A 27,433-nucleotide genomic window follows, 5' to 3' on the forward strand; every position below is an offset into this window, starting at 1 on the left:
TATCAATTGGGAGATATATACCCCGTATGCAGGTGCTGCTGGAATGTTGCTACTTAGAAATGGAAAGTTCACAATTGGAAAGCTGAAATCATCTCTTTTGTCGTAAAGTTTTGTTTTCAACCGACCCTCATTGTCAATTTCTAGATGTAAGTCAAGATATGAGGCCGACTTAACTGTATCTGTAGTATCCTTTATCTCTAGCTCGATTGGATAGATGCGTTCCACATAGTCACCAAATTTTGAATTATTTAGTGAAAGATCATCATCTATATAGCGACACGTAGAGTTATAGGATAGTGCTAACTTCTAATCTTTTATCCTAAGAAGTTCCTGCATGAAGTCAGCCTCATAATAATAAAGAAACAAGTCGGCAAGTAGAGGGGCACAGTTTGTTCCTATTGGAATGCCGACAGTCTGTTGAAAAACACGTCCTCCGAACGTAACAAATATGTTGTCAATCAAGAAATCAAGCATCTTGATAATATCAGTTTCAGAGAATTTTTTGTTCGAATCAGAGTGATTCTTTACAAAGTATGATTTATCCCTACCTAAGACAAGATACTTGTATCTACGTTGGCCATTCTTTTTTACGAAGCAAAGCAATACCAACTCTTTCAATTTGTCTTTAAGTTTGGAATGTGGAATACTAGTGTACAGAGAAGAAAGGTCAAATGTTTTAATACTGTTACAAGATGAAAGAGAGTTAGATTGTACGTACTCTAAAAGATCTTTGGAATTTTTAAGTATCCACATCTGATTCACGCCCCCTCTAGAATAGGCAGTTTCACAATAACTTTGAAGCCCGTCTTTGATTGCTGATAAAATAGATCCGCTGACTCAAACCACATCTTCCTATATAAACAGAAACCTACACTTATCAAGTTGCATTATTACCATCATTGCTTGTGAGTGTTTCAACTCAGTCCGGTGGATGTGCGGGATGTACAAGTTTGAAAAAATCGTCTGGTCAGAATGAAGACGTTAAATTCGATCCCTCGTGTAGACGGAGCGAAACAACCCTTATCTGTTTTGGTATCCCGTAGGTGGACTGTTGGAAGGCAAAATATCCGTCTCTATACAATATACCCTCATATCCCCGTCGTAGTCCAAATATGTTTGACCATATCCCGGAAGGCCTCTATTACAGAACCTAACGATTGTATGTATTGCTGATTTCTTTTTGTCCAGAACATGTATGACTTATTTGCTAATGCAAGTTAGGCAACCAACCAAAGGCATAGATAGAATTTTTAAAAAAATGCCATGCATGTTTTTCGTCGGACATTTTTTCCACGTTCTTTATGAGTCTACAAATTGTTTATCAAGGTCAAGCCTGGTAAATGTATGTAAGAAAAAAAAAAGGGTTACTACTATTTTTTTTACTGATGAAGCATGTTTGTCGATTTAATGATTTGGATTGGCAACACATGTTAAGAATTTCGTATAGGGGTTAGGGATAGGTATGTATACATGCCTTGTTTTCATAATATTCTTCACAATACAATTTAAAGAAAATCGTTTTATGTGCCTTTAAATCTCTACATATTATTTAACATTTTCATATCTGCGGTACATTGATTAATGGAATTGTTCCATCCCAATTATCAGATCATTTCATTTCACATTCAGATATCTTGATGATGATCTTTCCATTTATAATTCACTTTTCTGATTGGGTAACATTTATATATCCTCCAAAACTATATATTAAAGAAGCAACAGACACGGCTTATTCCGACTCATACCTTGGTCATCTCAGTGACGAACAAGACGATTCTAATTTAAAAAATATCAATTTCCCCGACCGTAGTAGCAATATACTAACCCAACCTGCATATAAGATATACATCTCCCAACTCATTCGGCATACAAGAGCTTTCAGCAGCTACATGGACTTTGCAAATCGTCACCAGTGTATAAGTAGACAAAAATGAACCAGGATTATGTCAAAGAACGTCAAATATTTAAAAAAAAAAAAATCATCTGCAGATGCCAAGACCTTGTTCACTAATATTCCATAACAACATGATGTATATATTATAGATACTGGCATAGTTCATAATCTTACTTGTCTTTGTAAATTATTGACATATACTGTTTGATCTATTTATAGTAGCATATCCTTTAGGAGTTACTCAGTACTTGTACATCCCGCTATTCTGCATTTTGCTGTGATTATGTTTTGTATTATTGTGTTTCATTATTGCGTATGTGTTATTTTTTTTATGCCATTTTGATTTCATTTGTAGAAATTTTTGTTTGTTTTTATAGAGATTAAATGCTAACCCTGTTGACTGCTGTACTCCTGTTTTTGACATTTTTACCTATTACTGGTATATTTTATTTCTGTTTGTTCACACATTGTTATCAATATGCTGCATTTTTTTGCAACTTAAATATAAGAAAGAGGTTTAATCCATCATTTTTACATAAGGATATTCATGTACATGATGTAGGAATATGACAATAGTTTTCCTGTCGTTTAATCTGCTTTTGAAAAAAATGAAACGAAAATAAAATAAATATCAATATATATTCAAAATGTTAAGGTCCCAAACATTTGGCAAACCTAAAAGCTCCCAACTCATCAAACGAATATAAAACAAGTGTCTTATGTCTCGGTACATTGTTACGGAAGAACATATTGCTGTAAACCTGGTTTAATAGTTAGCTAACTTTAACCTTTATTCTTGAATCATTTTCGGATTTCTTGTTAAGTGGCAAATATTTCATGCTTGATGTGGAAGAGAAAAAACCAGTAGGTATGTCTTGTTAGTAAGGCCGTCCGGGACAACATCGGAGAATTTTTAATAGCAACTAAATATGAGGGTTAATTGGATATGAACGGGCTGGCCACCTATGTTTCTCTCCAAGAGTTGTTGCAATGGTTCCCAACGTGGTGAAAAGAGCGTGGCACTCTCTCAACACAAGACATCGGATTTAACGTCCCCATTCTAATCGGACTTCATTTATCCCGCACAGCTCAGCTGACGCCCGACTTCGAAACGGTCGATGCCAATGCTGGTAGACATTTCGTCCCCGAGGGTATAACCAGCTTAGTAGTGAACACTTCGGTCATTATCGGTGTTTTATAAGAATATCAATTAATATATAGTTATTTTTATAAATTTACTGTTTGCAAAAGTATGCGATATTCGAAGTACTAAGAATTTAATTATCCCAGGCATATTTTTCCTTTTTGGCACAACTCTTTGGAATGTTTGGTCCTCAATGTCCCAATCTCAGTGTCAACGATAAGTCTCCTGGAGATAGCTTTTTAGCCATATCGTTGTCAGTTTGTTTTAGATTTATGAGTTTGACTGTCCCTTTGGTATCTTTCGTCCCTCTTTTAAAACTATATACTGCCGGTCTGAAAAAGACCTTATGCCACTATATGTTTTTCCCTAGCGATAACAGTCGCATACACGTCCATTATATTGAAAACAATGCGTAAGAAAAACCAACAAACATAATAGGTAAATTTGTCAAAATTTAGGTACAGCAGTCGACATCATATCAATTGTGTTATAACATTGTATTCTCTTCAGATGAGACATCGGATTTAACATATTCCTCTTGTCGAGAGAGAAAATCAACTAAGTACTTTTTCAATAAAACAAAAAACTTGTAATTCCTGTTGCCATTTTATTGTTTATAATTTATTGATTTTGGAAATAAATAAAAAAAATATTGATTTTTTTAAGATATTGATAATGATAAGGTTGGCCGGATCAAGAGAGCACTTAATCCGAATGCCGAAGATGGAGACATTCATAATATGCAGATAGATGAGGCCAATAATGTATTGATAAGTCAACGTGATGAAAAGGCTTCTAACAAAGAAGATAACACAATCAACGCAGCGGTTAGTCAGGATAAAAGTAAAGATAAAAATGAGTTTTTACCATTGGAAACACCTGATAATTCTACAAGCGAAGCAAATGCTATTCTTCATAAGAATGAAGATGTATTTGCAACGACCCATACACGTGATATGTATAAAAAAAAAGTTAAGAAGACGCCATTGGTAATGCCTGAAGATTTGATGTCGCATGTGTTTTCTAAGTCAACTGTGAACACACCTTCGAACCTTTATGCATTATGCGAATTATGGGACTTTGCAGGACAAAGAGAATTTTATGCTACACACCAAGCATTTTTAACCAGTAGCGCAGTATACCTTGTAGTTGCAGATATGCAGGATGACATACGTAAACACGAGTTGAGTCAGTGTTTTGCCGATTTTCAACATGTTGGAGGTATGTTTTCGAATCAGATAATCAATATTTAGTAAGACTTCCAAATACTAGTATACTATAACAGCAGTAGTATACCTGTTTTCTAAAGTTAAAATTGATGTAGAGTACATATATACATACTATTACGATGCGTTCGGACATTTTTGCTACCACCTGTTATATTTCAAAACGGTTTTAAGGTAAACGGTACAACTACATTATATGTTGTACTTTAACGTATTGGAAAGAAAGAAACGAATGCGTGATGTTTTATTTATTTACTAAAAGTACTTGTTTGCATATTTTTTTTTTAATTAAGGACATATACTTTGTTGATTGATACCTTTATCTAACTGGTGCCAGTATGTCTGCAAAAAATGTGTATATTTTACTGTAAAGTTACCTGTGGCATAGCTTACTTGAGCAACAGTTGTTAAGGCTGGATATATACCTCTCCGATGAAAAAACAAACCTAAAACGTCATAGTTATAGTTAAGGATGACACTACAAACCAGTAACAAATCGGCTGTACTGATTTTTACTCGAGCAGTCTAAATTGGTCTGACAATACTCGACTGTAGTCGGCATCCCATATTTAACATTGATATAAGAAGATGTTGTATGAGTGTAAATGAGACAACTCTCACGAGCCTTGCCTCACACCGAACAGAACGGTACCCCTACAATTACTGGTGTTAAACCATTCAAACGGGAAAACCAACTCTAATCTATATATATAAAAGCAAGAAACGAGTCTGAACTTGTACTCGACTATTATACACGTCTAAACCATGCTCAACCTAGTCAGAACCATGCTCGAGCTTGTCTGAACCGTACTCCACCTAGCCTGAACCAAACTCGACAAAGTCTTTACTAACCTTTGTATCTATCTATTGTATTCCATCAATTGTGAAACTGTTTAAACAAACCAGCTGGCCAGAAATTTGAAAATGAAGCCTATTGAGGGGAGATAACTCTTTTAGTACAAAATTTATTTTCGACAGAAAGGGCAATTTTTTAACTTCAACTTGTAGCAAGAAAACAAGTTCGGTGACACCGTTTTTTCTTTTTATTTTCTTAAAACATATTCTGAAACCTATCATCTCACAATTTTTTTCAAAATTCTATTTTATAGATTTCTTATAATGCACAAACATGTATTTTTTTTATCATGATAATTCTACGCAAATTTAGGCAATTTCAATGACTCATAGCTTGAAAAACAGCACGGTGACCCATCCTTTTATCATATTTTTGAAAAAGCATAATTAAATCTTCATTTAAGCAAAGTATAAAACAATTATATATATTCCGATGATCTACTTTAAATATATGAAGAGCTATAAACAAAAAAGGACCAGCAAGTATAGCCGGCCTTTTTTATACATATTGATTCACTCATATGGTCTTTGCATCGGAATAAACATATTTATTATTAAACCAGTTGTCGGCATGATACCGCTTATGTTCTTATCTTACCATATATTTTATGATTGCATCATACTAATCTTTAACGGGAGGGATTGTGCTTGATTTTTATTTGATAGAGACTTTATCTTTCAATCAGTATAATTGAGATTATTCTCAGCTGACATGTCAGTAAAATGTAAAATTACAAAAATACTCAACTCCGAGGAAAATTCCATCGAAAAGACCCTAATCAAATGGCAGTCTGAATATATTAAGCCTGTCTCCGGGTGTATAGTTTTATAGCTGTGTTGAAGACCTTTTGTTGGCCTGTGGCTATTTTCTATTCTTTAGTCGGATTGATGTCTCTTTGACAATGCGGGTTTAAAAGCGTTGACCTTATCACATTTTTATGACGTTTTTATGACGCACGGAAGCGTTTGATATTAAAAAATATGCGCACGATCAACGCCTTCACAACTATATAACGTAATAAAAAGAAGCATATGATTCCTAAATTACTTTTCATGGTACAACTATGATATTAAGAACTATATCTTGGATTTTATTCATTTTCTTCTTCTGCACATTGTTTTAACATGGTCATGGATAGCACGTTCGGTTATTTCGCGTTTCGCGTTGTATTATATACGAAAAATACATTACTAGTTGTCAATAATATTTACGGGCTCTAATGAAACATGTTTAAAAGTGTTCATTATTTTAAATGTACTGTCAGTCAGGTTTTTTTTTTGTTTGTCCTTTTAGTGTTCCTGTCAATACTTATCGAATTTCAAACACGAGTTTCAGTAAAGAATAAAGATATTAGGAGGTGTTTAACTTATTTAAAGTCTCGTACCGTCGGGAAGGTAAAGCAAATGAGATATTTGAAAGAATTATTTGACATCTAATCTGATTCCGTAAGCGATTATAAATTTCGTTATTTTGATGACCAATGAGTAAGATTGGCAATTTTCTTCTGATGTTTTTTAATACTGTTCAATAGAATAATCGTACTGTTTCGTATATGGTGTTTCAGATATGGATAAATCTATCTTCAAATGTTACTTATGAACAAACACAAACTAAGTAAAAATAACGTCAAAGGACATATTATATTAAATAGTATTTGAGAAAAATAAAACATTTCAGATTCCAAAGATTTATAAAATATTACTCTAAAACAAAAGTCTTTCATAAAAAAGAGGAAAGCTAAATTTAAAAAAATGAATATATCCATATTTTCTTTTACAAAATTGACAACTGGAAAATGCGTTCTGCTATAGTAAAAAATAATGTTTGTATTATATTCATATATTTAAGATACATCAATCTTAATTATTATCTCGACACAATATTTTTTCAACAGTTTTAATATATTTCAGAGTATGTTGAATTTTGGTTTGATTCTATCCATTGCCATCGGACAGACGACGAACGAGCTACTAATAGGTACTTTCAACCTCCAATATTATTAGTTTTCACTGGAAAAGATAAATATGACAAGGTAATACAATCATAGATCGTGTTTTGTCAATTTTATCTGAGTTTTATACACAATTGACTTATTATTCACAAAGGGTGAATGTGGAATGGAAATATGGTTACTACAGTTCTGCCAGGCAGCAGTAAAACCCGATGCCAGATGGGGCGCCTGTTTGGTTGTGCAGGCTGTATAAAGTACGCAGCAACGTCCGGTTAGAATGAGGCCTAATAATCCCGTTCCTCGTGTAGAGAGATGACTATGTTCAAAGGAATTTGCACATTAAAAACCTTTGCAACAGGGGTTTCTAGTAGGGCTGTTGAAAGGTCAAGTTTCTTCCCATATCCACTATATTCTCATTTTCCATTGACAATCTGAATATCCCCGAACATCATCCAGGATGTCCTCATTTATTGTAAATATTCTAAACAATCGTAGGTAAGTATTTCAACAGATAGGAAGGTCGCACAGTTAATAAAAGGAACTCTTGAAAATGAGGTTATGAAGAAAAGGAACAGAAATTAAACAAGGCAACATACCACTGTCCGGAACGTTTAAAGAGTTGATAGAGGGTTGCTGCGCACAAGGAATCTATTAAATAAAGAGTTCCAAATGGTGAAGTTGAAATTATCTCTTCGTTAATTTTCATGACGCAATCACGAGTTGGTTGACTGTTATGGAATAACCGTTTCACAAATGATATCGGATATGTTCCTTACGTCTTACTAGTAACTACAATGCCCTTCCCTTTATGAATGTGACCTACCGGATAAAACAGTTTACCGGATTTGGTACAACATAAACACCACGACGGGTACCAAATGTGGACCAGGATCTGCTTACCCTTCCGGAGCACCTGAGATCACTCCTATTTTTTGGTGGGGTTCGTGTTATTTATTCTTTAGTTTTCTATGTTGTGTCATGTGTTGTTCATCCGTTTTTTTTAATTTTTAGCCAGACTTTGTCAGTTTAATTTAGATTTATGAGTTTGACTGTCCCTTTTGGCATCTTTCGTTCCTCTTTTGATGCAAGGGTTGTTAATGCACAGAGAGCTCTGCATCCTTTCTGCACGAGACACATATTGTATTGTCTCTATTTAGACTGGGCGCTAATTTAGACATCCTTCTTACTCAAATGAAATACCTATTTGTGCAAGAGATTTACTGTCTGTTGTTAGAAGACCAAGGGATGTCTATTAAATAACAACCCATTCAACAGTGGTGTTTTCATAACGAGACGTGATATGATATCGATACGAGAATTATCCATATAAAATGTACGTCCGTCAACTACGACAAAAATACAAACAACATAGTAAACTATAGAAAGCACATTCATTTCTTTCTAACTATCAAGAGACCTAGTGATATAATTTAAAAAAAGATAATGAAGGTGCATCAATAATTATCGTTATCAGTCGACATTTCTATCATCGGTACAAGGACAGCATTCGTAAATATAGCTCAACATGCAGACTTCTTTTACGTTCAAGTATTTCACATCTAATTTTTTATGGTGATATTCTGTATAAAGCACAAACATGTCAGTATTCACCTCAGAAGCTAACAAAACCTTTAAAAAGACTTATTAACAGGGATATAGTTACGATACTGTTATCAGTACATTAAAGATTGCGTATTTGGCGTTGATATTGATTCACTTATAGGATCTTTGCCTCGGAACTAAACACATTTATTTAAAAACCAGTTGTTGGCATGACACGCATTATGTTCTTCTCATATATGTTATGATGGTATGATAATAAACCCCTGACGGGAGAGATTGTGCCTGATATTCATATGATGAAGACATAAGAGAGCTACATTGTAGTTGTACATTTGAAAAACGATAGTGTATATTGGAGGTTCATCACCTTTGAAATATTTTTAATAATTATCGCTAAAGTATCAAACATGATATTTGTTGTCTCATTTATGTTGTTTTGTAGGCAGATTTTGAGAAAAGACAAACGGAACTTACTTATCAAATAGACCAAGCGTTTGGACTCAGAAGCAAATATCATCACTTGCACAAAAAGTTTTATCTATCAAATTTGAAAGATACTGACGAAGAATTTGAAAATTTGCGATCCGAAATTTACAAAACTGCAAAGAATATGGATAATTGGGGTAATCTATTTCCGTTGAAATGGGTTCTTTTAGAACATTTGATTGAAATAAATAAAAACAATGGCAAAAATTTCATCAGTTTTACTGAAATGTCAAAATTGGCTAAACATAGAGATATCAAAATACTTAAGGCGGATGATTTGCTGTTATTTCTTCGATTTCAGCATATTGTAGGGAATATTATTTTCTTCGAAAATATACAGGATTTAATCATATTAAATCCTCAGTGGTTAGCCGATGCTTTCAGGTGTTTAGTCTCAGATAGGGTTGATAACAACAGATTGCACCACCGCGAGGACTGGACACTGTTTATACGACAAGGAAAAATAAGTGAATCGTTAATAACAGAATTTTTCAAAGCAAAAGATGAAAGTAAGTTTTTAGGACAGACAAATAATTTGCATGCAGTTATCGAAAAGCTTGATATACTGGTCAAAATAGAAATCGCAAACTATTATATAATGCCAAGCATGATGCCGTCCTCTACGTTTAACGATGTTTGTGCAAAATTTGGCATTAATGACGGAAAATGTAAAAGAACTTCCTGGCTTTGTTTCAAATTTGAATTTCTTCCACCATTTTTCTTTAACCATCTATCTGCCTGGTTTATTAGAAATTACAAGCCCAGCACAGTAGACAATGATACTGCTTTATATCGTGGAATTTGTATGTTTGACATTGAAAAATCTGGTTGGAAAAAGATTCTGGTTACCATGTCGACTGATACAATTGCTCTTCAGGTTGTGTCGTTTTCCGCTCAAAAGGGATTTGGAAGCACTTGTAGCGATATATACAGTAAAGTAAAACAACTTATTGAGGAAATAAAAGAGAAGTATCAGGTGAACATATCTTCTAAACTCCATTTTAAATGCAGTGATGGCGATTATTATAAAGATACTTTTGAATATGATACTTTGACAAACAACCAGGAGTGTTTCTGTCCACAGCATCAGGCAGCACATCTATCTGAACAGATATACTCGCCTTGGATGGATACTGAGGTATGTTTTAAAAAAGCAATTTTATAGTTTGATCATTTTATCATTTGGATTCTGTAACAGTCTTTACTCAGTCCGATACTGTCTGTGTACATTGTAAACAGTTTTTACTCTGTTGAAATGACAATGATAATTATAATGATTATTGGAAGGATGATGATGTGGCAGTTTTATATCCATAAATGTTAGGGATGTCAAAAGATCTGAAAGGTAATACTCGGGAACTCAGTCATGATGCTCGAGAACTCGTGAGCACTCCAGTGAAGCTTAAATGTTTCTTGAAAAGTTTAGATTTTAGGTGGGATGTGGAGTATTTTTGTAAATACCGTTCATAAACATGTTAACGAAAGACAAACGTAGTACTACAAACATAGCATGAGGCTGTTTTGTTTGTGTCAATTAAACAACGGCTTACCGACCGCCATTTCTATAAATAACCTATAATCATAACAGCAATAACTGTTTGTGTTCGTGTTCATGAACCTTATTCCAAACAAAAATCAAAACATTTACACATAGTGTCCGACAAAGTAGACAATATACATGTTTGTATCATCTGTTCCTCAGGAGTTCGTATTTTTTTTATAAAATTATAAAATACGATTTGTAAATTTATTGGCAACAACAATATTGGATTTTAGTTACTTGTGCTTATTCGTGCTGTTCAGTCTTACTTTTTCTGTGTTTTTTTGCACTATCGTTTGTCTGGTCTCTTTTTTTTTTGCCATGCCGTTTGCAGTTTATTTTCGACTTCATCTTTAATTTGTAAATAAAACCATCAAAGTTCAGTTTCAAATACAGAGTAGTTAAATGATTTTAAATATACATTTCATACCAATGAAGTTTACATAATAGAAGTCTTGATTAACAAATAAAGGTAACATTTTTACGGCTTGTGATGAGTTTATTATAAATCCATAAAAGTTTTAATCCGTGTACAAACACCGTTAAAAATGTCTCTTATCAGTTGTGTAATGTTCGAACAACCTGTTGTTAGGTTGCTGTCCTTGAATTGGTAATTTTTTGGAAAATTTGCTGTTTTTGGTCAATAGTTTGAATATAATTAGATAAAGATAAACTGTAAACATCAAAGTAAGATTTACAAATAAATCAACATAATCAAACTGGTCAGTTGACCCCTTAAGGATTCATTGCCCTTTATAGTCAATTTTTAACAATTTGTCGTTATTTTTTGTAACCTTTTACCAAAATCTTCTCCACTGAAACAACTTAGACAAATTTAACCAAGATGTCCGGCCGCCTTGGCTTAAAATAGAACATAGGGGTAAAATGTAGATTTTGACCTATATCTCTATAACCAAAGCATTTAGAGCAAACTTGGCCACAATCATCATCAGTGTATATAGTTTTAAAATTGTGTTTGATGACCCTGCCTGCAAACCAAAAGGAGAACAAAAGATACCAAAGGGAGAGTCAAACTCATACATCGAAAATAAACTGAAAACGCCATGGCTAATATGGCCTACATGGCTAAAAGTAGTAAATAGTGTCAAATGCAGTTTTTGGCTCATATCGCTAAAACCAAAGCATTTAGAGCAAATCAGAGGTGAAATTGTTTATCCGGTCAAAATCAATCTCTATTGAAACGGTGCTGCTCCTGAATTTTATAATTTTAAGAAAATTTGGCAGCTTTTGGTTATTATCTTGAATAATATTATAGATAGAGATAAACTGTAAATAAAACAAAATTACGCAAAGTAAGACCTAGAAAAAAGTGAACATTACCAAACTAGTCACTTGACCCCTTTAGGGGTTATTGCTCTTTACAAAAAATGTTCCCCTGTGACTACTGGTCCAATTTAATTATACATATATATAATTGTAAGCAGCAAGAATGTTCAGTAAAGTGTGATCTACATATACCACCATCACCAAAACCGAGTTTTGTCACGAATCCATCTGCATCCTTCGTTTTATATGCACAAGGTGAGTGACACAGGCTCTTTAGAGCCTCTAGTTTACAAAATAAAACCGTTGGTTTCCTTGTTTAAATTGTTTTACACTAGTATTTTGTGGGGCCCTTTATTACTTGCTGTTCGGTGTTAGCCAACGCTCAGTGTTGAAGGCCATTCTTTTCATAAAGGTATACTTTTACAAAGTGTGACTTGGATGGAGAGTTGTTTTATTGGAACTCATATCCCACCTCAATGCTCTTCAACTTCGTACTTTATTTGGCATTTAAAATTTTTTTGGATTCGGGCGTTACTGATGAGTCTTTTTTTAGAAGAAACGCGCGTCTGGCGTATATATACTGAGTTTAGTCCTGGTATCTATGATGAGTTTATCGTATATCTTTTTTTATATTTATGGCATGTCAATTTTAAACATGCATTTGCATATCCCGTAATATATGCATATCGAGCATAAATAGTGTGTGACATATGCACATCAGAGCATATCGAGAGTTTTTGAAATAAAACCTTAGATACTGCGATAGCTTTAAACCTGAGTAACTGTTTGTTTGACATTGATATTTCTAGTGATACTAACATTTTAGTTCTCTTGTCGGCGTTTTGTTAACCATTTCAAGTGTAAAGCTTCGCATATGCTCAATTAACGAATGTAACAAAGGGAATTTTAAAATCACATGTCAACGACATACTGACAACGCTGTGGCCAAAACAGGAAACAACCAAACAATTATCAGTATTATACAAAACTAAAAGCCTGGAAAACTGGGAAATACAAACTTAATTAAAATCCATCGCATATTCTCTGGAAGTACTAATACAAAAGTTGAAAAGCTGAAAAAAGTAAAAAGGACAAAAAACAGAAACAGAACTGTGCATTAGAAAGTACATTCCTTGTACAATGAATCAGAACTATGTATAAGGAGATAAATGATTGCCTAATTTCAAATGAATTCGAAACAGCCAATGGGATAAAACAATAACCAACCGTAACTTCATGTAAGTATCGAAGTTCTGTTGATTCATTTGATTTTTTGGGTACCAATTTTCGTGGTTTAATAAAATCTTGCATATTCGTGGAAATTGAATTTCGTGATTTTGCCGAAGTCTGCATACAAGCCTATGTAAAATTGGTCATACATTAGTTGAATATTTAATTTCGTGGTTCACCTGTACCAACGAAATCCACGAAAATTGGTATCACATGAATAATAATGAATCCAAAGTATTAGCTAATAGGCGACTGGAACTCTCGTATACTTAAAAATTACCAGGAGATGTATCGGTTCGTGATCACAAAGTCACACAGCATATGTATCGAGCCGGTGGTAGTAATAAATAGAGTACGATCTGTTATTACCAATGTATCAATCTGAAATACTGGCGAGTGGACTCATGATATCTTTGGGAACTAAACGCCCATTAGATATATCAATCCAGTTGTAGTAATCAAGTGAACTATAACAGTACCAGTTCAACTCCACCAAATATGCATTTAGACAATCAATGATGCTCGAGACCAATTTGTATTTGATAATCAAAAACCGAATACAAACGGCTGATAAAACCAAAAAGGTTCAAATGTAAAGCTAAACTCGGACAACGAGTTATGCATGGGGATTATACATTCCTTAGTTTAAAATGATTTCAAATTTATTTAACAGCAATTTCAATGAAACAATATCAGTCAATATAAGTATTTCTATGACTATAGTAGGCAAAGAGAGGGACAAAAGATACCAAAGGGACAGTCAAACTCATAAATCTAAAACAAACTGACAACGCCATGGCTAAAAATGAAAAAGACAAACAGAAAAACAATAGCACACACGACACAACATAGAAAACTAAAGAATAAACAACACGAACCCCACCAAAAACTAGGGGTGATCTCAGGTGCTCCGGAAGGGTAAGCAGATCCTGCTCCACATGTGGCACCCGTCGTGTAGATTATGTGATTACAAATCCGGTTAATAGTCTAATTCGGTAGGTCACATTCATGAAAGGGAAGGGGATTGTAGTTACGACGTTAGGAACATATCCGATATCATTTGTGAAACGGTTATTCCATAACGGTCAACCAACTCGTAATGGCGTCCGTAAAATTTACGAAGGGATGATTTCAACTTCACCATTTGGAACTCTTGGTGTAATAGCTTCCTTGTGAGCAGTAACCCTCTATCAAGAAAATCATGATAGGAAATGCAAGCACTGGAATATCGTATCAATTGGGATATATATACCCCGTATGCAGGTGCTGCTGGAATGTTGCTAATTAGAAATGGAAAGTTCACGATTGGAAAGCTGAAATCATCTCTTTTGTCGTAAAGTTTTGTTTTTAACCGACCCTCATTGTCAATTTCTAGATGTTAGTCAAGATATGACGCCAATACAAATGATACTCTCGGGGACGAAAAGTTCACCAGCTGAAGTATAATTCCAATGGATATTACTAGTAACCTTAACATTTAAGGTACTCATTTTACTGCACCAGAAGCGCATTTAGTTACAAACGTGTGTTCATTGACGTTAAAGTCTCAAAATTTGAATTTCCAAAATCCTATACAAACGCAAAGAAGGGACTAAATAAAAAAAAAATCAAACGTTAAGCAAAAACTGGACATAGCTTAGCACTAGGGAATTACATTCCTTGATTTAAAATTATTCCGAAATTGTATAACAGCAATTTAAATCAAAACAATATTCGTATTTTCATGCAAGTATCAAAATACTGACTGCTAGGCTTATGATATAATCGTGGTCACAAAGCCCCCCCAGCAGACGTTTCAATCCAGAGGCAGTAATAAGTAAAGTTCAATCACCGACTTGCCAGTCTTCACATTATAAGTTTGACGGATTGGTGACATGAATTTGACTTATCAGTGACGGATTGATGACTTCTGACTGATCACCAAAACAGTAAAGCATACGGATACAAGAACTATATTTGCAACTAGTTACCTTACAGTTTTAATTTTGCATAACCTCCCCAATGATCATACTTGTTAGATGTTCAGTAAAACATTATGAATAGTAAAGCTATATTGTAGGCAATATAGGACACGTGTAGCCGGTCAGGCTATAAAACATCACCAGGCGCTGTTAATTATGGGTATTGGTATATATACTATATTAAAGCTATATTGTAATTATGTCGTTTTAGTATTCAATTAAACTTCTTTTTTTTCAGGTTAAAGAGATTCCCGACAGAGCGAAAATTAACACTACGCAGGATGACCAAAATCCAGGTAGTATGAATATTTACATATTCTTCTTTTGCATCTTTAATTTGTAATCGGCATTATTTCTCTACCACACATATTAGCTGACAAGTGACTTTGAATATGACAGTTCTTGTCCATTCGTTTTTTAGGTGTTTTGTTATTTCATTTTGCCATGTGATTATGGACCTTCCAAATTGATTTTCCTCTAAGTTCAGTATTTTTGTGATTTTACTTTTTTTATATATTAATGGCGGTATAACTCCTTGGTCGTATCTATATAATATTCCACTTTATATGGAGGGAACAACATAGAAGGGGACGTTACTTTATTTAGACGTACACGTGTTAATTTAACAGATGACTTTAAAAGTTTTACAAGTTCATTTTTTCTCCACATATATCTCTCCTTTGACTATTTTCTACACATAGATTACTTTCTCTGTCAGGTTTATCCTGATGTTAACATGGTTAAGTAAGGAGACAATGTAAACAGGAATAATCACGGCACACATTTAATGAGGTTTAATGCATGCCGTTATTTGGCCCCTGTAATAGCAAAAATTGTAAACTTAAAATAATTATGTCTTTTGTATTTACAAAGGCCACAGCCTTACCAAATTACAAATGTGAATTTTTACATTTAGTAGCAACATATCTTTCTAATATATATATATATGTGTGGATTACTATTAAAACTAACATTTCCGGTATAAATAGTTTTACTTCACAAGTACTTTCATTTTTTTTTAACAATCTTCAGATGAACTATACAACGTAACTATGTAACGGTAGGTATGTAACGTCATAGTTGTTGTTCAGTATTTTAAGGGAGATAAGTCGTATTACACTTAGTATATATATAGAAGTATTGAACGGCATTATCACACAATAGAGAATGCAAAGTTGGCATTATTTCGTGATTTAAAATTTTGAAATAAAATATTTCTCTTTTACTTCCCGTGTAATTTCCCAGTTCAATGCTCTTCAAATTTTTACTTATTTGGCTTTATACATATTTTGATTTGAGCGTCACTGGAGAGTCTTATGTAGACGAAACGCGCGTCTGGCGTACTAAATTATAATCCTAGTACTTTTGATAACTATGCATATTCATTTCATAAAATGGAAATTTTTATATATATATATATATATATATACAACTCGTCTAAACATCAACCAAACAATGTTAGATCTGTAAATTTGCTTTCGCAAATTTTTGGTTCTTCCCTCACCGGGATTCGAACCCATGCTACTGTGATATCGTGACACCAAATCGCCTGCACTGCAGCCGTCCCGCTAGACCACACGACCACCTGGGCTCTCAAAAAAAGAGCTTTCGGTGGGCATGTGTTACCTTTCCACGTCAGTTTTAATCTAGCGGCGTACTACAGTATATGATATATAAGGCATGAAGATGTTATTGTTACAGATCAGCTAAATTATCTATAGTAAAGGATCCTACAAATTAATGTAAGATACAGTCACAGAAAATAATTATATTCATAAGTACGTCTGAGTCAGTGACAACCCTACAACAGATGTATCCATCGGATCGCCATCAATGATGGTGATACATGGCTGTGTACATAATGTATATACAACTCGTCTAAACATCAACCCAACAATGTAAGATCTGTAAATTTGCTTTCGCGATTTTTTTTATTCTTCCCTAGCCGTGATTCGAACCCATGCTAATGAGATATCGTGACACCAAATGCCTGCTCTGTAGCCGTCCCGCTAGACCACACGACCACCTGGGCTTCATAAAAATCAAGCTTTCAGTGACCGAGTGTTACCTTTCCACGTCAGTTTTAGTCTAGCGTCGTACTAGAGTACATGATAAATGTATATAAGGAATGGAGATGTTCTTTTTACAGATCAGCTAAATTATCTATAGTAAAGGATCCTAGCTACAAATTAATGTAAGATACAGTCACAGAAAAAAAAAATATTTATAAGTACGCCTGAGTCAGTGACAACTCTACAACAGACTTATCCATCGGATCACCAGCAGTGATGGTGATACATGGCTGTGTACATTATGTATATACAACTCGTCTAAACATTAACCCAACAATGTTAGATCTATAAATTTGCTTTCGTTATTTTTTTGTTCTTCCCTAGCCGGTATTCGAACCCATGCTATTGAGATCTCGTGAGACCAAATCGCCTACACTGTAGCCGTCCCGCTAGACCACACGACCACCTGGACTTCATAAAAATGAAGTTTTCGGTGGCCGAGTGGTACCTTTCCACGTCAGTTTTAATCTAGCGTCGTACTACAGTACATGATATATTACAAGGCATGGAGATGTTTATTTACAGATCAGCTAAATTATCCATAGTAAAGGGTCTAACAAATTAATGTAAGATACAGTCACAGAAAATAATTATAATTATAAGTACGTCGGAGCTAGTGACAACTCTACAACAGATTTATGGCTGTGCACATTATGTAAATACAACTCGTCTAAAAATCAATCCAACAATGTTGAGTAAAAATATCTAAGAGTCCCCTGTCCTCAGCTCTAAAGACTGTTTTATAAAGAAACCTGTTTTTCACTTGTTTTATATTTGAAGGATTTAGCAGGACTACTAGCTTTTCAGTATCAGACAGATTCGGAATCATCGGGTTATCTTTTGCCATGTCATTAAAAAAATCTGTACTTAATATATTATTAACTTGACCGGAGAGGAAAAAGTTATTTTCATCTTCTAAGGTTTTACAAGTTAAACATGTTCTATTGTCTGGAGGTATTTTTAGATATCTACCCTTCTCTATGAGTAAAGTATGATCACTAATTCTAATGTTTGTAAATAAACGTCTAGTTTCAACATTTGGATAACTCTTGGTCTTGTTTGACTTAAATATTTTTGTAAAAAAAGTTTGTTATTTTCGTTTAAACTGTTTATTTCATTTTCCAGTAGTTCTGAATAAAAGTTGCTTGAAATATTCACAATTCAAGTCTTTAGGTTTTTTTTTTTACTTGTTACATATTTTGACAGGAAACACTTTTTCTTGAGTAGAATCTTTGATAACAGTGGACCAAATTCCTTGTGAATCATGGTGTTTACTTAATATGTAACTTTCTTCTAGTAATGGGTTTATGTTTTCGGTAATTGCTTGTGTTTTGATGTATTTTTCTATTGGTTACCTATTACCTAGAATATATTTTCAGAAATTAACATGAACCTTTTCGAAAGGAGTTCTATCCAAATATTAAAAAATAATCTATATCTTTGTTTTGGGATTTAATCTGCCTTTAGCTCTATAATAAGATTGATATGTATCCATGAATGACATTTCTGCATTATATGTTAAAATCTGTTTTATAAGAAAATCAAAAAGATTACATGATACATAAACAGGGGAAGAGTCATGGCCATTTTCCCCATTCATGTCTAGTGCAGGATGTTTATTCAATATTGTCGACATCGCGATATCTACAATGTTAACACGATATCGTGTCAACATTGTTTAAATTGCTTCAACCATTATTTAATGTTTACATCGTTGACATTGTTAACATCGCAATGTATACAATTTTGAAAATGTATTGTGTTAACATTGTTTATATCGCGATATTTACAATGTTAAAACGATGTTGTGTCAACATCGTTTACATTGTTTGATCCCTTATACAGTGTTTTCACCGTTGACATCGTTAACATTGCGATGTATACAATGTAAACACGATGTCGTGTCAACATCGTTGACAGTGTTTGAACTCTTATATATTGTTTACATGGTTGACATCGTGTCAACTTCATTAACATTGTTTGAACTCTTATATATTGTTTACATGGTTGACATCGTTAACATCGCGATGTATACAATGTTGAAATATTGGGTGTACATCGCTTACACATAAAAATATGTGGTATAAGTGCAAATGAGACAACTCTTCATTTTAGTCAAACGTTTTATAAGTAAACCAGTATAGGTCAAAGTATTGTCATTAACTCGGAGTTTGCTTTTTATCAAATAGCAAGCTATAAAAGGCACAAAACGAAAACTACTGTAAGACAGATTCCTGACTAAGGACAGGTGCAAACAAATGCAGTTAGTTTAACGTTTGAATAATTTCTATAGACTTAATATAAAATATAAACACGATTTTGACACAATATTGTAAGTATTACTATGTGAACAATCTAACCGAAAGGTGTATACAAAAAAGGAGAGGTCGTATGATTGCAAAGAAGTCAAATTTCAACTACATACATACTAAATGACACATTTATTATCATCTATACTGTAGATACCCGTATGGCCTTTAAAATTGAGCAAAGTTTATATCGCATAGTTAACAATAAAAGACGCCGAAATGGCAAATGGAAAACAATTTAATCTATAAAATTAACTGCTTAACTTATTTTAGAAAAAAAAGAAAAATAAATATGTATACACAACAAAAACTAGATGTTGACACTATATTGTTAACATTACGATGTATACTATGTGAACGATGTAAACAAAAAGGTATAGACTCTATATATACAATATAAACACGATGTTAACACGATATTGTCAACATCGCGATGTATACGATGTGAACGATGTAAACGGAAAGGTATAGACTTTATATATACAATATAAACACGATGTTGACACGATATTGTCGACATCGCGATGTATACGATGTGAACGATGTAAACGAAAAGGTATAGACTTTATATATACAATATAAACACGATTTTGACACGACGATATTGTCGACATCGCGATGTATACGATGTACACGATGTACACAGAAAGGTATAGACCCTATATATACAATATAAACACGATGTTGACACGAAATTGTCGACATTGCGATGTATACGATGTGAACGATGTAAACGAAAAGGTATAGACTTTATATATACAATATAAACACGATGTTGACTCGACGATATTGTCGACATCGCGATGTATACGATGTGAACGATGTAAACAGAAAGGTATAGACCCTATATATACAATATAAACACGATGTTGACACGATATTGTCGACATTGCGATGTATACGATGTGAACGATGTAAACGAAAAGGTATAGACTTTATATATACAATATAAACACGATGTTGACTCGACGATATTGTCGACATCGCGATGTATACGATGTGAACGATGTAAACAGAAAGGTATAGACCCTATATATACAATATAAACACGATGTTGACACGATATTGTCAAAATCGCGATGTATACGATGTTTACACTATACAATGTTAACAGAAAGGAATAGACTTTATATATACAACATAAACACGATGTTGACACGTTATTGTCAACACCGCGATGTATACGATGTGAACGATGTAAACAGAAAGATATAGACTCTATATATACAATATAAACACGATGTTGACACGATATTGTCAACATCGCAATGTATACGATGTGAACGATGTAAACGGAAAGGTATAGACTTTATATATACAATATAAACACGATGTTAACACGATATTGTCAACATCGCGATGTATACGATGTGAACGATGTAAACGGAAAGGTATAGACTTTATATATACAACATAAACACGATGTTGACACGATATTGTCGACATCGAGATGTATATGATGTGAACGATGTAAACAGAAAGGTATAGACCCTATATATACAATATAAACACGATTTTGACACGATATTGTCAACATCGCGATGTATATGATGTTTACGCCATACGATGTAAACAGAAAGGTATAGACTTTATATATACAACATAAACACGATGTTGACACGTTATTGTCAACATCGCGATGTATACGATGTGCACGATGTAAACAGAAATGTATAGACTCTATATATACAATATAAACACGATGTTGACACGATATTGTCAACATCGCGATGTATACGATGTTTACGATGTAAACAGAAAGGTATAGACTTTATATATACAACATAAACACGATGTTGACACGTTATTGTCTACATCGCGATGTATACGATGTGAACGATGTAAACAGAAAGGTATAGACTCTACAAATACAATATAAACACGATGTTGACACGTTATTGTTAACATTGCGATGTATACAATGTGAACGATGTAAACAGAAAGGTATAGAACATATTGATAGGATACAATGTAAACTCAATAACGACACTATAAAGTTGACATTGCGATGTTGACAATATCGACAAAACATCGTGCACTGGACATACTTCATTTTCCCCGGGATTCTTTTCATTCGATAAGATAGTCAAATCATGTGTTAAATAGCCCGATAGATGCTAATTATAGTACATGAAAATACGTCACATTATCTATGTTCATACCTTGAACAGGTATTCCGTCAAAAGACAAGGCCAAGACTATTGTTTTTGTTTAATTGTAATCACCCTTTATGTAGCATATTTACCTGACGATATTAATAATTTGGTATTTAGTCAAATCTTAGCCGGAAATTGTGATTCTAAAATTTATTAAATGTAAATATCATGTCGAAATATTTAGGCTTGAAATAAATATATCTTTGGATAAGTTAATGCAAGCACTCGAGGTGTATAGTGTCTTATTCGATTACAGGTTTGTAATGTTTAACAACCATATTATATCAGTGTGTAAACACGTTAATTATTAGCTTTGAAAGTCAAGTAGTTCGAGCATTTTTCTGAGTAAGTGTTAAAATATTCCAAACAAATATTCTTTACTGTGGTTAGAATTCATTAGTCGTCAGTATCTATAGATTAACAACTTGTGGTTATATTGATAATTTAGAATCTTCCTTGAAGGTGGCGCACGAATTCGCAGCTAAATAACTCGATTGATGTGTCATTTGTATACAAGAGTTATATTTCTTTGAACTATGAGTCTATGTTTAATTTCATAAAGTCAATATTTTGATTGTCTACCTTGAACAGGGTTATAATTATATCTTATAAATATAGTTTTTTTTTATTGAATTTAAAATCGTTACAAAATCCGTAATGTACTAGATACTCGTATTTTTCATTAGTTTATCACAGACATTTAAGTATATCTATAATTTCTTTTATTTGTTTTGAAATGTGCAAAATTAATATATACCAATTTAAAAAATTATTTTGTTATCTTATAAATATTTTTTTGTTAACTGGAAGTATTCATACCGTGTTTATACGTAAAAATATAAGCAAGGTCAAATCTGCCTTCATCATCACTTACTTTCTTTGAGCGATGAGACAAACTGCTCTAAATCACAGATCACAGGCACTCGTTACAGAATAAAACTTGTCTTTGTTATACCTTAATATACCATTAAGTATAGGGGGAAATATTCTGAAACAAGTGACTATGTCACAGAAAAAGCGTCTTTCCAGTAGTCATGAAATTGCTCTCTATTAAAGCCATATCCTGGAAATTATTAAAAAACACACTTTTTTCCTACTTTTAATTTGAGGTACAATATGCCGGTGAAAAAACATTAATTGTGCTGTCAAGAATACACTGTTTCAAGTTGTGGTATGCATCAAAAACTGTCCAACAGCATTCGTCATTCTACTCGTAAAGGCATTTGTTTCTAAGATCGGTATGGTGTATACCATTATGCCAGAACTCAAATGAAGCAGAAAGCTGTTGTAACTTATCTGCTTTACTCGAAACGACTATTTTAGTCTGAAATGAATAGATGAATAGTAACATAAAAAAAAAATATTTAAATTATGAAAGGCTAACAAGATCAATTTGAATATCAAAATACCTTCTCTTCTTAAAAAATATATATTACTTTAAAAAAAAATAGGACGCGAACATTCTTTTTTTATTATCTATACTATTAAACGAGAAGACCTCATTGTGTGTGTCGCTTCTTTTCCTTCCACGATAAATTAATCATCATGCCTCTGTGTTCTATAGGTAACAGTCAAAATAAAATCGTAGTAATGTAACAGTTTAATCACGTTTATAATCGATAATTTACGATTTAGTTTAAATTGTAATCAATCAGAAAATTGATAATTGTTGTACAATTGTTTCATTTCGATTTAATCGTTGGCAAAATTGTTATAGCAAACTTATTAATTGCCTAAATGTTAATATGTTTATTTATAATTTTCGGATTTAGCTTGATGTCCAAGGTCACTGAACTAGTACATATTTTTGTTTAGAGTCAAACTAAAGCACGTCTCCGGGTGCGGGATTTTATCGATGTGTTGAAGACCCATTGGTGGCTTTCGGCTGTTTTCGACTCTTTAGTCTGGTTGTTGTCTCTTTGACACATTCCTCGTTTCCATTCTCAATTTTACGTGATGTTAAGTTGGAAATGTCCAGGATATTCTAATCATGGTCATACGGGCGTATGACATTTGCGCCGATTTTGAAAATTTTCATTCTTTCATTTGCGCCGATTTCATTTTTTCATTTGCGCCGATTTTATATTTTTTCCTAATTGGATTTACAGGTAAGTTACAGGTAAGTTTATACTTTTATATTGGCTGAGCACAGAGTATAAAGACAAATCAAGTGACATTGCAATTGGTAAATGGCTATCCCAATGTTTCAGGTTACCATTCCTTTCCCTAAATGAAATCGATGACTGCTTCACGTTTGACAAATGTCATACATTCTTAGACAACGTGCAAGTACACATTCAATAACGGTCAACTAATACGCCAAATATAGAAGATGCGAAATCATAAGAAAGGAATATATTAGATGTGTTGCCTAAACATACTCGGCAAGAACAGATTTATGATTTGAATGTATTCCGATTTTATGGATTTGAATGCTGCACATATATTTTTAATTCGTCATTTAAGTATAAACAAAGTGCTTTTATCTTAGGTTTTTACTTCTTGATTTTAAGCAGAAGACAACAGTTTTATACATGTTATGATTGACAATTCATAACATATGTACAACTGGCTAACGGAAGAGGTCTTTAATGATAAATGAAAATAACATTACTGGGATGGAGAGTTGTCTCATTGGCACTCATACCATATCTTCTTATATCATTTCACCTGTAATTTACCTGTTATTTACCTGTAAAAAAATCGGCCCAAATGAAAAAAAAATCGGCGCTAATGAAAGAAAAAATCGGCGCAAATGAAATGCAGATCGGCGCAAATGCAAAACGCCGGGTCATACATGTATACATACATGTATCTAATTAGGAAATATTTATGGGCGGATCCAGCCATTTTTTAAAAAGGGGCTTCCAACCCAGGATAAAGGGAAGTTCCAATGATATTACCCCATTCAAAATCATTGATCATCGTTCCTAACCCCGTAACCCCACACTGAATAAGAATTGAACGACACCGTTATACTTATGACAAACAGATACTTATTCAAATTTGATACTAAAACATAATACTTCGAAAAAATACTTATAATAGCAACAAATTATCATTTATTCTTTTTATTTTATAATGTATGATAGCTTTGTCAATTGATTCTTAGCTTTTTTTGTTACACTTTCCTAACGTACAGTGGCAAGTATTTCACTTATATTCCGTACGAAATAGTAGTAAAAACCAAGGAATTGTATATTTTTAAAAATATACAATTCCTTGTAATAACGAAAGAATACAATACTTATGTGTTCATCAAATTAGAATACGAATTTTGACAGCTACTGAACAATGAAAAAATATTATAAAGGGCATACATTTTGAGAGTACAATATTCGCCTACGACAAAAAAAAATCCTTTACTGTAACGTAGTATATACAGAAGGGCAAAATACATTAAAAAATAGTACACTCCTACACACTTATATTCTTGCATTACTATACAATGTTGTAACATTTAAAGGATTGAATTAAGAGCAGGAGGTATCGTTTTTTGTTTTTTGCATAAAAGAAAAATACAGTGTGTTTCGCCTTGCTCCCCTCAGTGAAATTATAATATTTGTACGCCCTTACCTAGATCTGACCTTGGGAAAATATTCCATGAGAAAATGAAAAAGAGACTCAAGAGGTGAGAAGAATGATGTTTTACACTTTTTAGAGTTGGAAAGTTTCAATATCTTTCGCACACATTCTTTTAATAAAATTTTAGGATTTTATAAGAAAAAAACATTTATCCATACAATCCAAATCTTCTAAACCCAATACATGTATTTTCACAAAAAAATCAAATAAAATAAAACCAATAAATGCAATAATTTTCAAAAAACATTTTCAAAAGGATTTTAAGAAAAGATAAATGGTTAAAATGGTTAACAAAAAATAGAGTTGAGAAAAATCATAGCTCACAATTGACGAGATACCATTACAAAATGACCAGCCATGGAGAATTTCATCACGTTGTTTTGGTATAAACATCGTATTTTGTTTATTAATATACCCTTATTACTCGTACACTTCTGTTTCAAATTGGACAATATTTTGTTATTTGTTTTTACTGTTGAAATTAGTTGTTATGTTAAAATAAACAATTATTTACCTTAAGCGATGTATTATTGTTGAACCCGTCTTCAGCTGAATTTGTGATTTTAATATTACTACGCGTCACGCAAGGGATTTCAAATCGAAAATAAATGCAAAAAAATGTGAAGTTTTGTGTCTTTCAAAACACGAACAAAATACAGAATTAAATGCAGGATAAAGACAATAACTGTTTAGTGTCTTTAAATATTAGCTGTATTTGTACTCTGCTCGAAAGAGGAGTAATAGCTCGCTAAAGCTCGCATTACACCTGTGGCTTAGCCTCTTACACATACAGCTGATATTTAAAGACACTACACAGTTATTGTCTATTTGTTTTCTATGTTTTAAGCATTTATGCATACGGGTTCATAATATTATTCTCCTTAAAAACATTTTTGTAAAAACAATCATTTGTGTGCATTTTAACCAAAAACTGAATAATTCATGTCTGAAACACAAATTAAAACAAAGCTATTAAATCAAATTGGAATTATGGTTAATATGAGAACACAACGGGTGCCACATGTGGGACAGGATATGCTTACCCGTCCCGAACACTTGAGATCACCCAAGTGTTTGGTGGGGTTTGTGTTGCTCAGTCCTTGTTTCCTATGTGGTGTTATGTGAACTATTTTTTGTCTGTTTATATATACTGACCGACTTTAGAAACGCAACACTAGATTATTTTTGTGTTTCTTTTCAATGAATGTGTCACCGTCAAAAGCGATGACTGCCTGTTACAAACGACAAAATGATTGTCAGAGAGGTCAACAAATTATGTCTAACATGTTTTGGGTTCTGTTTTACACCTTCTGATTTTGCAGTTGTTCAACCCATTAATTGGTTTTGTCATTTATACTGTTGGAAGTTGAGGGCTTTAAAGGTTTTCCTTCCGTCGATTCTTTGGCAATTCAGTTGATGGGAAACATGTATGGCATGAATCTGTACTCAATGGCAATCGACAATTTGATTAGCAGTTGACTTTGCGGCCGTTAACATGTCTGGTAAATGACGTTGCATAATAAAATTCTGTTGACGTTTCATTGTCACTGCACGTTAATCTGTTCATTGATGGCCAGCAACAAATCTTGTCTACTTGTATCGTTGTCGGAAGGACAGTATTATAGACGAGTTTCTGAAGTCATACAGTATGATTGCAGCACGTTCATATTTTCATGTTTGCAGTATTCTTAAGGGCTAATTCAGGTTTTTATTTCTCAGTCTTGGCAAAATGGAGATGCAACATTTTTTAAATGATTTAAGTGAGGCAAAGGATTGAAAGAACTGATTCAAAGCAAAAAAAAAATGAAACAATCTTTCATGGGTCCAAAATTTTGCTTTAAGAAATTCGTGCGACTTCAAAAATTCGATATGTTCAGTAACCACAGGTAAGTCAGATTTTGATTTTTTTGTAAGGAGAAAGAAGCATGATAAACATGGAAAGAAGTTGTGAGAGAATCAAACAAGATTTGGTTAAAAAAAATCAACAAAATGAGTGTTGCGTTTCTTAATTCGTTCAGTATATTTCTTTTTTATCCATGGCGATGTCAGTTTATTTTCGATTTATGAGTTTGAATGTCCCTCTGATATCTGCTATCTTTTGCCCTTCTTCTTAAGCGCATTATTTCCACGATGAATAATTTGGGGTTCTAATAATGTACTGGTTAGTTGTTTT

At 33.2% G+C, this 27,433-nt stretch overlaps 2 protein-coding genes across 2 annotated transcripts in view; one reads left to right on the forward strand and one right to left on the reverse strand.

Annotated features, from left to right (window-relative positions):
- The window catches only part of LOC143056233 (solute carrier family 35 member F6-like), a 514,661-nt gene that overhangs the window by 383,842 nt on the left and 103,386 nt on the right, over positions 1–27,433 (reverse strand). The window lies entirely within an intron of this gene.
- Positions 1–27,433, forward strand: part of LOC143057338 (uncharacterized) — a 73,307-nt gene that overhangs the window by 21,108 nt on the left and 24,766 nt on the right. Inside the window, exons 4-7 of the mRNA XM_076230640.1 lie at positions 3,705–4,259; positions 7,031–7,152; positions 9,077–10,258; positions 15,377–15,434. Of these exons, the coding sequence (XP_076086755.1) occupies positions 3,705–4,259; positions 7,031–7,152; positions 9,077–10,258; positions 15,377–15,434 (1,917 nt within the window). The remainder of the gene's footprint in view (positions 1–3,704; positions 4,260–7,030; positions 7,153–9,076; positions 10,259–15,376; positions 15,435–27,433) is intronic.

This window comes from Mytilus galloprovincialis, chromosome 13 (assembly GCF_965363235.1).
Source record: "Mytilus galloprovincialis chromosome 13, xbMytGall1.hap1.1, whole genome shotgun sequence".
Classification (NCBI taxonomy): Eukaryota; Metazoa; Mollusca; class Bivalvia; order Mytilida; family Mytilidae; genus Mytilus; species Mytilus galloprovincialis.